The 18,598-nt window shown below is 24.8% G+C and overlaps 1 protein-coding gene across 2 annotated transcripts in view; it reads right to left on the reverse strand.

The window, feature by feature from the left end:
* Positions 1-556: 556 nt before the first annotated feature.
* Cad99C (cadherin 99C) overlaps positions 557-18,598 on the reverse strand; it is a 115,357-nt gene continuing 97,315 nt past the window's right edge. For both annotated transcript variants that reach the window (XM_089179650.1, XM_089179649.1), the window contains 15 exons: positions 17,468-17,686; positions 16,384-16,578; positions 11,913-12,200; positions 11,500-11,817; positions 11,258-11,398; positions 10,447-10,731; positions 7,897-8,070; positions 7,458-7,667; positions 6,929-7,060; positions 6,709-6,825; positions 5,915-6,313; positions 5,110-5,738; positions 4,511-4,741; positions 2,960-3,189; positions 557-2,123 (listed from right to left, as the gene is read on the reverse strand). In XM_089179650.1, the coding sequence (XP_089035776.1) occupies positions 1,798-2,123; positions 2,960-3,189; positions 4,511-4,741; positions 5,110-5,738; positions 5,915-6,313; positions 6,709-6,825; positions 6,929-7,060; positions 7,458-7,667; positions 7,897-8,070; positions 10,447-10,731; positions 11,258-11,398; positions 11,500-11,817; positions 11,913-12,200; positions 16,384-16,578; positions 17,468-17,686 (3,894 nt within the window). In that variant the 3' untranslated portion in view covers positions 557-1,797. The remainder of the gene's footprint in view (positions 2,124-2,959; positions 3,190-4,510; positions 4,742-5,109; positions 5,739-5,914; positions 6,314-6,708; positions 6,826-6,928; positions 7,061-7,457; positions 7,668-7,896; positions 8,071-10,446; positions 10,732-11,257; positions 11,399-11,499; positions 11,818-11,912; positions 12,201-16,383; positions 16,579-17,467; positions 17,687-18,598) is intronic.

Consider the following 18,598-nt stretch of genomic DNA (forward strand, 5'->3'; position numbering starts at 1 on the left):
GTTGTTTTCTTTTTTCTGTTCTTATTTTTTTTTTTTTTTTTCTTCAACATCATCATTCTTATCAACATTAACATACACTTCTATTAATCATTCTATCTCTCACGCTAGAAAAAAAAAACAAAAACTAATAATAATATGTAAAACGATTAGAAAAAGCTCACGCATTCTATTGTTCATTCATCATATCTTCAAATCAAACAAACAAACAAACAAACAAACAGAAAAGTAGAACATTTTATTTTATTTTTTTTTTCTATGGACGGCACGCAGACATTTTATATTATATATATTAGGTGGACCGGAAAGTAATATCGTTTCTACAAATGTCAAATTTTGTATATTTTTATCAAAAACCGATTGATTTTTATCAATTTGATATTAAAAATTTGCATACTAGATGAAGAAAGGTTGTTGATAACAAAGTTGATTATGTTATTGATTAAAAATATCAATTTGTTAGAAATTTATTCTTTTGAATTTAAGGTTAGAAAGTGACATTACTTTCCGGTCCACCTAATATATAAAACATTTAAATGTATAATTAAAAAGCCATAGGTGTTTTGTTTTGTTTTGTTTTGCGTTCGGAATATAGAAATAGAAAATGCACAGTAACATTTTGATCGATTTCAAAAAAAAAAAAAAATAAAAAATAAAAAATCTGATCTTGTTGGCTTTATGACGATGAACGTAATTCAATTGGTCAACATTGAAGATCTCTTGAAGAATCTTCACTTAAGTAAAAGAAAAACAAAAAGAAAAGAAGAAGAAGAAGAAAAAGTAAGAGTTTCTTCTTTTTTTTTTTTATTATTTATTCTTTAAGTACTTTTTCTCTTATCAGAATAATATAACAATCTATAATTACATTTCACGTTGAACTCGTTGAAAAATGAGAGTTCCGTGTGTGATTTTGTAGGTTAGATTATTATTTTGTTCTATCTTCGTTTTCTTCTTTTTGTTTTTTCTTTTTCTTTTTCAAATTCACGTACACATATCGGTTTTTCAATCCCTCGAGAAGTTTCTTTTTATTTGTTCGTTATCGATCATTTTTTCGCGAGTATACTGAAAAAAAAAAAAGAAGAGGACATTTTCTTTCAAGGTTTTAAGTGTCTATATGTAGGTTTTCTTCCTTTTCCTTTTTTTTTTTTTTTCCTTTCTTTCTCTTTAGTTGATAACAAGTTTGTACAACTTTGTATTATGTTCGAAAAGAAAGAAAAGAAGAAATAAAAAAAAAAAAAAAAAAAAAAAATGAGAACAAATATTCTCTTGGCACGTTTGTTAAATATTAAGCGAGGTGTTGTTTATAATTAATTCGCTGTTTTGTTATGAAACCTGCTACGAATGCGAGCTTATGTTCATTTTATTTCAAATTGAAAGAAAATTAAAAAAAATTATTCGTTTCTAATTACTTTTTTTTATATATATATATATATATACTTTTTTTTCATTTAGAATATTTCCTAATGTTATTTTATTAACTTTCAAGTATAATTTAACCCATGTGTAACAATTTTTCCAACTTATTCTCGCAAATATAATAATTCCGATAGATCATATTTGAAGATTTTGTGTTTATTATTTTTTTTTTTTTTTTTTTTTACTATTGTTAGTGTTATACTTATCATTGTTATTTACAAATCAGTGATAGTTTTTCTACGGGACTTAATTTCCCTCCCCCTCCTCCCCATTTGTTCTCGCAATATAATAATAATAATTCCGGTAGATCATAGTTGAACATTTTGTGTGTGTGTGTGTGTTTTTTTCTTTTCTTTTCTTTTCTTTTCTTATTATTGTTATTGTTTACAATTCAGTGGTAGTTTCTACGGGACTTTGTTCGTACAAATAAGTAAAACCGAGATGTGAATAATCTTTCTTTTCTCGGAACGTAACATTATCGTTTGAGGGACTAGCACTGAGTAAATCACCGGCATGATTGTAAAGGGGATTTAATACGGGTGTGGTGGTTGTATCGTGATTGTTCATGGTGTTGCTGTTACTGCTTGTGTGATTCTTACGACCGAGTGTTGATCGTCTAAGGGAATGAACGTTACCCTCGGCATGATTCCCAGCTATGCTCGATGCACGAGCGGTTGTTGCAGCTTCCGAGCTCACAGGACTCTGTTGGCCTTGAACAAATCAAACAGAAAAGAAATAAAAATATAAAAAAAAATTAAATAAAAAAGAACAAATCGTTTGACCATTTTACTTGTTACGGTGAAACAACTTTCAAGAGAAAAATAAAATACATCGTAACGACGATATACTTTTTTTTTCTTTTTTTTTTTGTAAAAATGATTTTCTCTGGAAACACTCTTTCGATTCTTAAACTGTGGTGGTAGTGTAATAAATGTTTCGACGTGGTTTAAACGATTTGACAAATTTTACAAAAGTATTATATAAAAAAAAAATATCTATGGGATTTTGTTTCATTTATTATTGCTTATATTTAAAAATATTCATTAATTTATCAAATAATGTAATCAATGTTTTGATATAATTTAAATGATTTAACAAATTATAAAAGTATTATAAAAATATATTATATAATTTGTTTTTTTTTAAATATCTATGAAATCATGTTTTATTTATTTTTAATTACTTCAAAATGTTCATTAATTTATCAAATAATGTAATAAATATTTTAATATAATTTAAATGATTTAACAAATTATAAAAGTATTATAAAAATATATTATATAATTTTTTTTTTTTTAAATCTATAAAATTATGTTTCATTTATTTTTAATTATTTAAAAATGTTCATTAATTTATCAAGTACTTCCACCCACCTCCCAATTATAATTAGTTATTCAAAATTATTATTTCTTTTTTGAATGGTATGCCAATATATTGGTTTTCTCAATGATATCATAAATTAATATATATTTTTAGAATAATTTAAAAAAATATATATATATATTAACAAATGAAATAATAAATAATATTAGATATTATTTATTACCTGTACTTCCACCATGATCTTTGGTAATGTAACTAACATTGTCCAAACTGAATGCATGATTTTTGTTGCTGAAATCGAGTTGCAAGTCATTGTAACTGTCGTTGTCATCAACTGGTACGCTCATCTGTAACACCTGGGTCTCGTATTCCTTTAAATTGGGCTCAACATAAACAGGATCATAACGTGGTACAACGTACATTCGTTGCATACGTTCCTTGTATGCCTTGTACCTATTATTTGATCAAATAATATTATATATATATATATTAAATATATTTAAACAAAGAGTGAATTATAAATTATGACAACTAGACGCATTTCTGTTGAATTACAGAAACATTAATTAACGTTAATCGAGTCAAGTTACGCGTTAGTTTAAAAAATACAAAAAAAAAAGAAAAAAAATGTAGTTCACGTAAGATCACTACAGTCAAACAAACGATGGTTCACAATTAATAAAATAAATTGTTGACTCGTTCAGACGAAGAACAATAAAAAAAAAACCCTCCCTAACCTTTCCTCGTGTGTTGCTAACTCCAACGAGTTGGTAAAACAAAACAATCCCACTACTATAACTGGAACCAGTCAAAGAGAAAGGTAATAATGACGATAGTAATTAATGTTAATTAATCTAATAAAGGAGAATAGTAAAAAAAAAAGGAGAAATGACGAGTTCCCATGATTATATAATATTCGTCATTGACGTGAATGAAACGAGAACGTTTACGAAGATATTTTCTTCCAAGCGTACGTTTCTGTTCTGTTCTGTTCTTTTCTTTTCTTTTCTTTTCTATTCTTGTGGTAATGACAAGAAAAAGTAGGTCGATCTAGTTACAATAACGAAGCATTACGAATGATTTACACGTGGCACTGAACTAACGCAGTTGAATAATAAAAAAAAGGAGACAAAAAAATGAAAAAAAAAAAATACTAAAAGAAAACGATTCCCATTGGAATGAGAGAGAGAGAGGGTGAGAAAGGGATGGGGGGGGGGCTTATAAATAATAATATAAAGAAATAAAAAAAAATGAAAGAAATCAAATACTGTGTACGAAAATAACACAAATGCAAATGAATGATTCCAGTTATTTCTAGTATCATGACGCAGGAAATGATAATAAAATGCACATGGGAATCTTTTTTCATCAAGGAAGAGGAAGGGATGAGGTTACAGAAAACAAAATAAATAAAATTAAATAATGAAAGAAATCCAATACCTGAACAAAAATAACACTAATGTAAATGATTCCAACTATTCCAAGTATCATGACGCAGGAAATAATAATAAAATGCATATAGGAATTTTTCATCAAGAAATAGGAATGGGGGATGGGATTTATAATAAACAATAAAAAAAAAAAAATAAAATAAAATAAAAAACTAAAGAAATCAAATACCTGAACCAAAATAACACAAATGCAAATGATTCCAGTTATTCCAAGTATCATGACGCAGGAAATGATAATAAAATGCATATGGGAATACTTCATTAAAGAAGATGAAGGGATGGGGTTATAGAGAACAAAATAAAATTTGAAAAAATCAAATTACCTGGACCAAGATACGCAGATGTAGATGATCCCAGCTATTCCAAGTATCAGTATGACGCAAGCAATGATGATAAGAGCATATGGGAATACCTCACCACTGAATGCAACAGCTGTTTGCGTGCGTACCGGCTCGGCGTACATTACTGGCGCGTGTATTTCAATTGCATTAGCTCTGACTAAAGTTGACACGTCAAACGTGATGTTCGATGCCGCAGTTCTTTCAACGATCGACCTGAAAAAGTAGGAAAAAAAGAAAACTGTAGAACGTACGTTAAATAAATGCTATGCACGTTTTTATCGCAATTGGTTTGTCGGTGATAAATATTCAAGGTTAACACCGTAGTCATTGCAATATCGCAAAGCTTTTCCCCCCCCCCCTTCATCCATTAACAAACAAACAGCAGACTGGTGTTGGTGCTGCTAATTATACGAAGTGTTGAGAAACGATTATACTTATCGGTTATTTTTATAACCGTATGATATTACTCGAGGTAATACGTGTGTTACATAATCGAAAATTAAGTTAACGTTATATTCAAGATTTTGTTAAATTTTTGAAGAACTATGTGATTGTATTATAACTAGGGGGAAGAAATTTACCTCTGTACTTTGGAACTATTACGATCCAATATCAATTCTGTCTCAGGATCAATCCCATAAAACCAAACGTCCGAATCTTGCGGATAAGTTTCAATCGTACCATTCTTCGTACGAACTTTTCTAACAGTAATCCTATCGATAGCGATCAACAATCCACTTCTTTCTTCGATTATATTAGCCATTTTTCTAGAATCTTTTTGTAGTATTTCAGGTGCCGCGTCTTGTACCACTAATATCAAAAGATTCTCTTCACCAATCAGATTAATTATAATCGGTGCAATAATTTTATTGAAATTAATCGTCGAATTTGGATTGTCGCGTACACTAACGTCAAATTTGAATGGTAATTCTGACGAATCAATGTTGTCAAAAGTAGCCGTGGTACGAATTATACCAGAAAATGCATCTATCGCGAAATATTCCGAACCGAGTCCTTCGATTATTTTGTATTCTAATTTGCCATATTTTCCATTGTCCTTGTCGTGAGCTTTCACTTGTAAAACGCTAGAACCAAATTGAGCGTTTTTAGGTATTGCTGCAAAGTATCGACCATTTCTGAGCTTGTTGTCATCCTCTGGGAATATAAATTCAGGTTTGTTGTCATTGACATCTATCACTTGGATTTTTACCTGTTAACACAATCAAAAATTCATCGAATGTTATTATTCATTTAGATTTTATCATGTATAACGCAAAAAATATCGTACACGCCACTATAGTGGCTTTGAAGGATAAAATCTTTTCAAATATTAAATTATACATAATCTTATTTATTAATTATTTAACAATTCAATGAATTACTTACCATAGTTGTATTTCTGCCAGAATTCAACAATCCGGACAACGATTCTAACCTAATTTTGATTTGATAAAATTCCGTAGTTTCATAATCCAAAGCACCTTTTTTCAATCTTAGGGCACAATTACGTTCCTCGGTGATACTGGCCTCGAACAAATCATTCTCATTTCCGTTGTATATCTCACATTTCAAGGGTGTCGAATCGTGAGCGTGACTGTTGATGATCGTAATTATCTTGATCAATGTCCCGTCGGTTGCATCTTCCGGCACATCGACGTTGTAGGAATTCTCGGCAAAACCTAAACCAACTTCTAACGGTACGGTTGCTACGTGTCGAACAAAAATTGGGACAGTTGTCACGGATGACAATTGTGGCTCGCCCATGTCGTATGCTCGAACGTCAACCTAATTAAAAAAATGAATGAATAATAATAATATTTCCAAATGATTCAATTGCTAGGAAGAAAAAAAAAGTGTTCACTTCATTCATTTATGATAAATAAATTTAAGAATTAAAAAATAAAATTGATTTTAACCCTTTTTGTACGAGTGCCGTATATATCCGGCATCTATTTAATAACCTATGTGTAGGAGCTTCAAATATATTTGAAAATTCGTCTGATGATGTGGGGTGTATACGAATGCCGGATATATCCGACATCTATTGGATAACTTGTTTTTATTGAATTTTTAAAGAAAATTTTCGTACACAAATAAAAACTGCTCGTACAAAAAAGAATTAATAACCCGGAATATTTTATTTAAAAAAAAAAAAAAGAAAATAATCTAACAACATATACCTGATATTCAGTGTCAGTTTCTTTTCTAAGATCATCTCGAATTCTGACAACACCGGTATCAGGATCTATGACAAAGTATTTGCTCGCAATACCACGTCCAATGATTTCGTACCTCACCTAAAGTAGGATTTTGAAGTTAAGGTAATTGGATTATATATTTCTCTTATGCTTACCACTACCACCATCACCTCCACACACGTTCTTTCATTAATTTAATTACCTGATTTCCTGGCGCAGTGCCGTCGGAATCTGTGGCGACAAGATTGATAACCGTCGTTCCTATAGGTGAATCATCGTCAAGAGTAATGGGTCTAGGTACCATGGTGAAGATCGGTGGTATATCGTTAACATCCTATCAAATTCATTAAATATCCAAAATTAATATATTTTTTTTTATTCTCTCAAATATTTGAATAGTATTTTGCAATTATTTGAAACGCTTGATTTTATTATTAATATTTTATCAATAATTCAATCAAATTTTATAATATTATAAATAAATTATTAAATTTATATTTTGGTAATATATAAATCATTTTCATGTACAATAAATCATGATAATTAATTAATAATAATGAATGTTTTATTATGCAATATAAAATAAATCGTGTAATATAATTTATCAATATTTCTTGTTACTTTATTGTGTGTATTTGGGTGTATGTGTGTGTGTGTGTGTGCGTGTGCAAACTTTACCGATAGAATTATTTCTCAAGTATCTTCTAAACTTTAACAGTTAAAATCAATACCTGAACATTGACGACAACCCTTGTTGTAGAACCAGGAAGATCACTAGTGTTTTCAACAGTACCAATAATAAGAATATGTTGATTTTCTCTTTCATAATCTAAACCACGAATAGTTTGTATAACTCCACTTTTTGGATCTATAGAAAAAAGTTCTGTGTCACCTTGTTTGATTGTATAAGTGATTTGTTTCTTAGTGTCTGGATCATCTGCCTGGAAATTTTAATTACGTTCATTTATTTATTATTGATCAATGAAATTTTTCTGAAATCCTTCGTTGAGAAACAGGTTTCATATTTTTAATGTATTATTTTGTGATACACACAATAAATTAAACACTTTAATGTGTTTATTGTATTTTTTTTATATATATATATATTAATATATATTATTTTTGTTAATTAACAAATGATAAATAATTCAAATGAACAATTGTAATTACCAAAACTTGTATCACCATGTAATCTGGAACATTTTCTTTAACACGAGCTTCATAACTACTTTGACGAAAGATTGGAACTTCATCTTCAACGTCAATCACTTTGACAGTTACCGTTGCAGTTGCCAACCGATAATCAGGTGCACCGTCTCTTGCAGTAACCACGAATTTGTATTCCTAAGTAGATATCAGTATTCAATTGAATCATTCGATTGTATAAAGAAAATAATTGTAAAAGAGAGAAAGAAAGATTTACTTTTTTATTTTATGTATTATCTTTTATAACTCGTGTGTAGATAAATTTTGTTATAAAGAATTTCTAATAATTTATATCAAACAAAATAATTAATTAATTATTATTTTTCATATAATATAAATAAAATGTTATAAATAAAATATATTAATAATATTAATTTTTAATATATATATGTATATATAACTCGTGTGTAGATAAATTTTGTTATAAAGAATTTCTAATAATTTATATCAAACAAACTAATTAATTATTATTATTTTTAATATAATTATTTATAATATATATATACAACTTGTATAATTAAATTAGTGTAGATAAATTTGCTATAAAGAATTTCTAATAAATTATGTTTCTATAATATATATATATATATATATACAACTTGTATAATTAAATTAGTGCAGATAAATTTGTTACAAAGAATTTCTAATAAATTATGTTTCTATAATATATATATATATACAACTTGTATAATTAAATTAGTGTAGATAAATTTGTTACAAAGAATTTCTAATAAATTATTTCAAACAAAATAATTAAATATTATTTTTAATATAATCGTTTATAAATGAAAATAATTCTCACATATTTTTATTATTTTCAAAATAATTTGAACATTGTACAATATTAAAAATTGATAATAATAATAATAATAATTATTATTATTATTATATTATTATATACCTACTAGATGGAATAATAAAAAAAAGGAGAATTATTAATTAAACAAATTAGACAAAAAAAATAAAAATAATTTATGGAGTGTTAAAGTAAAGGAAAGGATGGATGCACTCGGTTGAATTTAACGAGATTCAGACGATAAAATTCTTGATTGTTCGTAGAATCAGATAAGAGAGGGAGAGAGAGAGAGAGAGAGAGAGAGAGACAGAGAGAGAGAGAGAGAGAGAGAGAGAGAGAGTATGAGAATAAATACACTTCCCACAATATTCCTTTTAAAAACAATAGAAATATCTCGGTGTAACAAGTACATTTTGAATTCGTTTACAATGTAGTACACATTTTAAATGTATCAAGTTTTCTTTTCTTCAATTGGGTTATTCAAAAGTAGGATTATTCAAAAGTAGGATTATTCTAAAGTAGGATTATTCAAAACAGGACATTTTCCTCATAAATAATTTTGTTTACACTATCATCTTTGATATTATAATACTCGAGTTGAATTATTTAAATATGATTTTTCTAAATTCGAATTGACACTCGAGAAAACACATATATACACGCAGACTTTTCAACACACCATTCAACTCGATGCCAATTTCAACGAAAACTTTGAAATATCAAAAAAATAAAAATAAAAAAAAAGAAACTAGAAAAGAATATAGTTTTTTATTTTCTTCTTCTTGTTTTTTTTTTATCACGTTTATTCCAATACTTTTGTAAAACTAGTCAAAAACTTCATTCAAACGAAACTTTCAAATAATGGAAATATATACTTTTCTTGGAAAGTTTCCCTAAAAACTTTTCTCTCCTTTTCTCTTTACATTTTTTGTTTTATTTCTTTCTTTTTTTTTTTAGGTTTCTTTATTCCAATTTTGAAGTTTACGTTTAATATTATATTTTATTGCAAATGAGGGTTTAATTAAAAGACTTTTTAATTAGCTCGAATCAAGAATCCAAGGACAATAATAAACGTTTCGAAAACTTTTATTATTATACATATTTAACGATAATTATTTCATTTGAAAGTTTAACTTTTAATTCGTGAGCATTTTCAAAAAGTTAGATTAATTATTAACGAATATCTCGTTAAAAGATTGCATCTAATAATTGTATGAAGACATACAGTTTAAATCGAATAATTTTAAATCTCGTTATATAATTATTCCTCTTCAAAATGTTTATTCGTATTTTTAATTTTTCCTATAAATTGAATAGAATTTTTCTTTTTTCTTTTTTTTATTTAAAATAATTAAATTGAAAATACTTTTATATTAATAAATTGAAAGATTGTTCAAAAGTTTTTGACAAGCAAATGAATTAAAAAAAAAAAAAAAAAAAATGTAAATGAAATTACGAATAAAAATGTAAGTTGATAAATATGAATAATTATTTGAAAGAACTAAGTAGAAGGAGAGAACGGTGTTAAGAGTCAGTAGCAAAAAGAAGATGGTTAATAAATGCGTATTTGTGTGTATGTGTATTTGTAAAAATATATAATGTAAATTAAGAAGTATTATATTAAAACGGGTCGACGCATCCCATGTATCCCGAAAAGGGAAGCATTATTTTGAATTAAAAAAAAAAAAAAAAATTAATAATTATTGATTAATACTTACGTCATTTTGTTCATAATCTAAAACAATTTTCGTCAAGACGTCACCAGTTTCAGGATCAACCATAAATGGAATATCGTCTGGTGCGAAATAAGTAATTTCCGCATTGATACCCTCATCAGCATCCTCGGCATGAACTCGACCTATCAATTTACGTGCCTCACCTTCTTTCACAGAAAATTGATAAGGCAATTCTACGAATTCTGGATTTTTGTCATTGATATCGGTGACCTTGATATTGACAGTAGCTGTACTCGAAAGTCCACCCGTATCTTCTGCTTTTATTAACTTATTTCAAAATACAAAATATATATTATAATATAAATTCATACAAATATAATATATTAATATAAATAATAATAATAATATTAATAATATATATAATATATAATATTTAAAATTATAAATAATATAAAATATTTAAAATATATAAAATAAATATATTAATACAATATATAATATTAATATTATTTATAATATATATTATATATAAATATATAGTATAATATATTATATATTATATAATAAATAATATATAATACAATATTATAATATATAATATATTATATAATAAATAATATATAATACAATATTATAATATATAATATATTATATAATAAATAATATATAATACAATATTATAATATATAATATATATATATATATATTAAATATATAAAATAACACAATAAAGTCCTAATAATAATAAGAAGAAGAAGAAAACAAAACAAAACAAAAATAATTACAATTAAAATATTATTGTTATTATTATTTTTTATTTTATGTCAACAATAAGATAAAGAACTAAACTTACCAATTGATAACGAGTTAAATCTTCCCTATCCAATTTTCTAATGACAGTTATAATACCAGACTTGTCACCAATGGCAAACTGTCTCAGATCATTACCCGAAACAATGGAATAAGAAACGGGATCGTTTTCCGGGTCAATGGCCTTTACAAATTATACGAATTTGTGAATATAACTACTTATTATAATTATTATTTAACATTACAGTTCAAGAATTCGTTGGACTAATATACATAAAAACTTACAGTGATCGTGGCAACGGTTGAATTGATAGATGCACCTTCGCTAACTTGTACTTCGTAAACTGGTTGTTGAAATACTGGACTCCTGGTATTAGGTCCAGGAATAACATTTACTTCTACAATGGTTTGTGAATATTTACCACCTTTGTCAGTTGCCTGTACTGTAATACTGTATTGTTCTCCCGCATTAAGTTTTCTCACGGATTCGATGACACCAGTTTTAGGATCTATTTTAAATTTGTGTAATCCGTTGTTGGAAACGTGATAAATACTGTAAGTTATTTCTGCGTTTTCACCTTCATCGTTATCAGTTGCCTCGACCTAACAAAATGTTTCACATTCAATCAATAAAACGAAATTGATTTTTTATAAACAAAACAAAACAGAACAAAACAGAACAGAATAAAACAAAATACCTTGGTAACTTCTCGTCTGGTTTCACCTGCTTGTACCGAAATCGGTGCAGTCATAGGAAGATGAGGTGCATTATCGTTAACATCGTTCAACGTCACGACGAAAGAAAGCGGTGCTGATGCAGCCATGCCCGTTTTTTCCCTAGCGACAACTTGAAAACGAAAACGACCAGGATTCGGTGGATCACGATCCAAATTTTCTTCGTTTACAATCAACACGCCTGACGGATCGATCGAAAAGTAACTCGTTGTCAATTCGAACGTATATGTTGGTTTTGGATCGTCAACACCCTGTACATAATATGAAAAATATTTTGTAATTTAATATTTTACTGTAATAATTGAATGTGATTCAAACATGACGAATGAATCCTATCATTCGAACGAATTTTAAATTAGTTAACATTTGAATATAAATTTAATGAGTGTATTAATTTACATTGAAATAATTTTACTTATTTTTCATTAAAAATAAAATTATATATTATTAAATTAAAAATATAATCATTTATTTTTATTTTATTTTATATAAATAAATAATAATAAATTTTTATTGTTATATATACAATATTAAAATATTAAAAAATAATTATAATTAATAATGATAATTGAAATTAATATATATTTTTTAATATTAATTTAATTAATATTAAAAAATAATATAATTATAATTATATTATTAAAATTAATATATATATATCAAAAAATAATAAATTTAATATTTTAATATATTAAAATTATATAATATATATTAATATTATTAAAATATTAAAATTTCTATTATTATTATTATTTATTTACTTTATAATTATTAATATTTGAATACAAATTTAATGGGTGTATTAATTTACATTGAAATAATTATACACGTATGAATAAGTATGTAAATCTAGTAACTATCTCTAGTATATTTATAAATACAATATATAATTATGACGCTTAAATAAATTATCCTATAAAAAATAATAATAATAATAATAATAATAATAATAATAATAATAATAATAATAATAATAATAATAATAATAATAATAATAATAATAATAATAATAATAATAATAATAGTAATACAAAATTGAAACATATTAGAGTATTGTATTACATTTCCCTGTGACGACATCATCATTTTGACAACATAAACCATTCCATTTTAAATTCCCTACACGAGTAAGATTATATAGCGTATCTTTTACCAACACACGCTAAATAATCACGATAGTTGTTCGTGTTCTGCATTTCTAGAACACAACTATCATATATTATCGAGAATATCCTCGTATAGGGCAATAGGACAACACAGAGAATGAAAATGGCCAAGTTATTCGACGGTTGGTTTGGTTGGTTGGTTGGTCGGTTAAGTTCACGGTAAACTTCCTTGAAAATGTATCCATTAGTTACTAAACCAAACGAGAGGAAAGCGGGAGATAAAAAAAAAAAAGAAAAGAAAAAAAAAAGGAAGAATCTTGGAAATTCAAGGGGAAAAGGAGGGTTGATGAAGTGGGGTTAGGGGTGAGGGTGCTAGCTGAAGCTAAAGCTGTAACATTTCGTAGACGTAATTTCCGTAAGTAAGACTTTAACTATGTTGTTCGTACATTTTTCAAACTGCTTTTCTTGAAGCTTGCAATTCTGGAAAGCAAAATAGTCTTACCCCCTCTCCTCCCCTTTAACACTCCACCATCTCGATTCCTTCTTCCTCGTATTCTATCGATATTTGCCACAACGAGGATACATTGAACGAGTTGAAGAACTCGTTAACCCACATGCAAAAAGGGAACGAGATACTTTCTTTCACCCTAACTTCCACCCCCCCTTTACTTGAACCTTTCAAACTTTTGTGATAAAATCTATATCAACGATTTTATATCCAACCTTTCAACGCATTTATACAGTTTTTATATCTCAAATTAGGTCCTTGTACAATCAATCATCTAGTTCAACACACATTTATCTCTGAATATATACATATTATATATATATTAAATAATAATATATATTATTATATTTATATAATGTCATATTATTATATTATTGTATTATATTATTACTTTATTTATATTATATTTATATTAAATTTATTTAATTAAATAATAATATTATGTTATATTATATTTATATTTATATTGTATATTATTACTTTATTTATAATATATTTATATTATATTTATTTAATTAAATAATAATATTATGTTATATTATATTTATATTTATATTATATATTATTACTTTATTTATAATATATTTATATTATATTTATTTAATTAAATAATAATATTATGTTATATTATATTTATATTTATATCATATATTATTACTTTATTTATAATATATTTATATTATATTTATTTAATTAAATAATAATATTATGTTATATTATATTTATATTTATATTGTATATTATTACTTTTATTATATTGTAAATATTACATTATGTTATATTATATATTATTAATATTTATATAAATTTATATCTTATATATATATATATATATATATATATATATATATATATATATATATATATATATGTTATAAGGAAATATTACACAATTAAATAATCAGAAATATTTGTTAACTGAAAAAATAATTAGGTGTGTAGATATTTTTTTTGTTTTGTTATAAACAAAATGCGTTATTGATCATTAAAAGAATTTTGTAATATTATATTTTAGTATATAAATAAATTCGTTTGAAATTTTTCTAACAATAATACACCATTATAGTGGCGTTAGAATAAATCAATCGGTGATACAAAAAAAACCACTATTGTGATTTTCGATTAAACTGTACGTTTAAATTTGTTATAAAGTTCTATGTTTTATTCTCACAAGAAGAATCATAGAATTAGAAAGGAGAATCTTTTAGCAGAGCTATGAACGTGTCGCTCTAATTACAAAACATCTTTCATTTTTACGTCACAACCATAAGTTACATATGTAGTATATGAGAAACATTCTCGTTAAAATGAGATAGTTCGTAGAAAGAGATATACACGTTCAGTTTCTCAAAGTTTCTGAAGAAACAATCGAAATAATCAACGTGTAAGTGTATATACAACACACGGTATATCTAAATAGGATGATGATGATGATGATGACGAGGATGATTACTCAAGCATCGTTTTTCAAGATTTACTTTCACTTTTTTTTGTTTTCTTAATTCTAAGTAAGATCGTTTTAACGTTTTAACACGAGAAAATTACTCTTAAACAAGAGTAACTCGTCACTTTATTAAATGCTACTAAAATGACGTAAAATGAGTATCAATATAGTGACTTTATTATTATAAGAAAATTATATTTTTCTAAATTTTATTATATATAAATTATAATATATATATATATATATTAATTTTCTTTAAATAAATTATTCAATTACTAATAATAAATTATCAAACTAAATACAGAGTGTTACTATAGTGGTTTTACTAGAAGAAAATCGTATTTCTAAACGTATATCATTGCAAATTTGTATTGTTTCAATGTTTATCCGACATTTGATATAAATAATTTGATAAATCAACTATTATTTCCTTAAATAAAGCAAATATTATCTTTCTATATACATTTTTGTTTTATTTTCCTTTATATTCGTATAATATATATATATATAATATAAAGTATAAAACAAATATAATTATTATATTATTATATTATTATAATAATTATATTATATTATTATATATTATATATATAGTTACCAAATGAGGAATATGGTTGAATGTTGTTATATTGTTTTATATTGTTTTGTATATTGTAATATTAATAGCTGATATTATATTAGGGCATAATTAGAATTAAGTATATTGTCAAGGGGAACGAACATGTAGGGGGGGCCTTCGGGGTAAACACCCTAAAGGGGTATACCTGAAAATAAACTACTTCTTCTTCTATTATATATTATATTATTATATTATATAATTATTATTATATATTATATTAATAATATAAATAAAATATAAAATATTAAAATTAAAAATTTAATTATAAAATAAAAAAAAAAGATGTATATATAATAAAAAATAATATATATATATATATAATATAATATATATAATATATTATAAATAAATATATATAATATAATATAATATAATAACATAATAATATAATATATATATAATATAATAATAATAATATTTATATAAAATATAAAATATACAAAAAATATTATATATATAAAGCGGCATGATGAGTATTTTGCCACACATTTAAAGGTTTAAAAAAAAATAAAATAAAACATATGACGTAACAATATTCACATAAGAACACGATATGAAAGAAAGTTAAAAAAAAAAAAACTAAACAAACTAAAAATTAGAAAACATTAAACGACAGCTACTTCACGGTTCGTTGAATTCTCGTTTGCAAACTAAGTAGAAAATAAGAAAGAAAGAAAGAAAGAAAGAAAGAAAGAAAGAAAGAAAGAAAAGAAGAAAATAATAATGAAAGAAAGATAACAGTAATACTAAAACTTACCAGATCTGCATCGGATACAGTGAGTGTTATTGGTTTGGCATTTTTATCGATGACCTTTGTACCCACTGGTGCATTCTCATCGACAAAACCCTCGTTGTTCGAAGCTGTGATCACCGGAGGATTGCTGTCGACCGGTTTAACCGTGATTATCAGCTTCGCCGTGGCAGATCGTTTTGCTTCCGACACCTCAACAGCCTGTATCGAACATGATAATCGATTATTAAAGCATGTAAAATTACTATCATGCAGCTTCTCTCCTTATACTGATTCCTTTTTCTTATTCTTCACATGCACACACACACACATATATAAATATATTATCTTTTCGTATTAGCGTCGATTTAATTATATATAGAATATATAATAAATTTATATATATTTAATATAATATATCATATATACTATAATATATAATATATATTTATAATTATTATATATTATATATATTACATATATATATATAATTTATTTATTAATTTTTAATTATTATATATATATTATATAATTTATTTATTAATTAATAATATTATTTATATTAATATTAATAATATTAATATAAATTATTACAATATTATATATATAATAATATTAGTAACTATAATATATATATTATAATATAATAGTATAATATATAGTATATAAGTAATATATAATATATAGTAGTATAATATATATATTATGTATAGTAGTAATTATAATATATATATTTATATATATATATATATATAATAATAATTATTATTATTATATATAATAATTATTATTATATATATATATATATCCAATGTATTTAGAAATATTAGATTATGTACGTTATTGGAAAAAAGATTGATTGTGTTATTATAATCAATATGTATTAGGTCTACCGGAAAGTTCTGTCCATTTTGACAAACACCAGTTCAATTTTTCGTCTCTAAGGATAAAACATTTTTTTTTTAAATGCACATTATGATAAAAAATTATAAATAATGATAATTGATAAATATTAATCAAATTAAAGAGATAATATAAAAAATTGATGACTTTTGTTTGATTCTAAAAATGGACAGAACTTTACGATAGATCTAATATATTTGTTTCTAACCTTGATTATTATGTCGAATTTTTTCGTTACCGAAGTATCAACAGCCTTGATTTGTTTTACAGCACCTGTGTTAGGATTGATCTCGAAAAAATCACGATAATTCGTTGGATTTCCACTGAGAAATGAATAATGAATTGGAGCATTTATGCTGTCCATGTCAACTGCTTGAATTTTCTCCGGTGATATGTTCAATATACCAGACAATACTCCACTTGATACCTATTAAATTATTTACAATTGTTAATGATAAATTGAATAAAAAGTTATAGCTTTTTTTTACACATTAAATATAATAATGTAATATAATATATTATTACTGAGTTTAAGTTTATCATTCGTATCTCAAATTTGTTTTAATTATAAAATAAAATTAAGTTGTAATCCACGATTTGATAAAACACACGTCAAATTTAATTTTTTTTACACATTAAATATATAATATATTATTCTCGAGTTTAAAATTATCGTTCGTAGTATAAAATAATTATAATTCAGAAAAATTATTATTAAGATTATCTCTCGTATCTTCAATTTGTTTTAATTATAAAATAAAATTAAGTTGTAATCCACGATTTGATAAAACACACGTCAAACTTAATTTTTTTACACATTATATATATCATATATTATTCTCGAGTTTAAAATTATTGTTCGTAGTATAAAATAATTATAATTCAGAAAAATTATTATTAAGATTATCTCTCGTATCTTAAATTTGTTTTAATTATAAAATAAAATTAAGTTGTAATCCACGATTTGATAAAACACACGTTAAAGTTAATTTTTTAAACATTACATATGTAATATATTATTCTCAAATTAAAGATTATCTTTCCTAGTATAAAAAATTATAATATATTCAGAAAAATTATTATTAAGGTTATCTCTCGTATGTTAAATTTGTTTTAATTATAAAATAAAATTAAGTTGTAATCCACGATTTGATAAAACACACGTCAAACTTAATTTTTTTACACATTATATATATCATATATTATTCTTGAGTTTAAAATTATCGTTCGTAGTATAAAATAATTATAATTCAGAAAAATTATTATTAAGATTATCTCTCGTATCTTCAATTTGTTTTAATTATAAAATAAAATTAAGTTGTAATCCACGATTTGATAA

Source organism: Polistes dominula, unplaced genomic scaffold, assembly GCF_049000335.1.
Source record: "Polistes dominula isolate Pdom_NZ unplaced genomic scaffold, Pdom_raw_medaka contig_27, whole genome shotgun sequence".
NCBI lineage: Eukaryota > Metazoa > Arthropoda > Insecta > Hymenoptera > Vespidae > Polistes > Polistes dominula.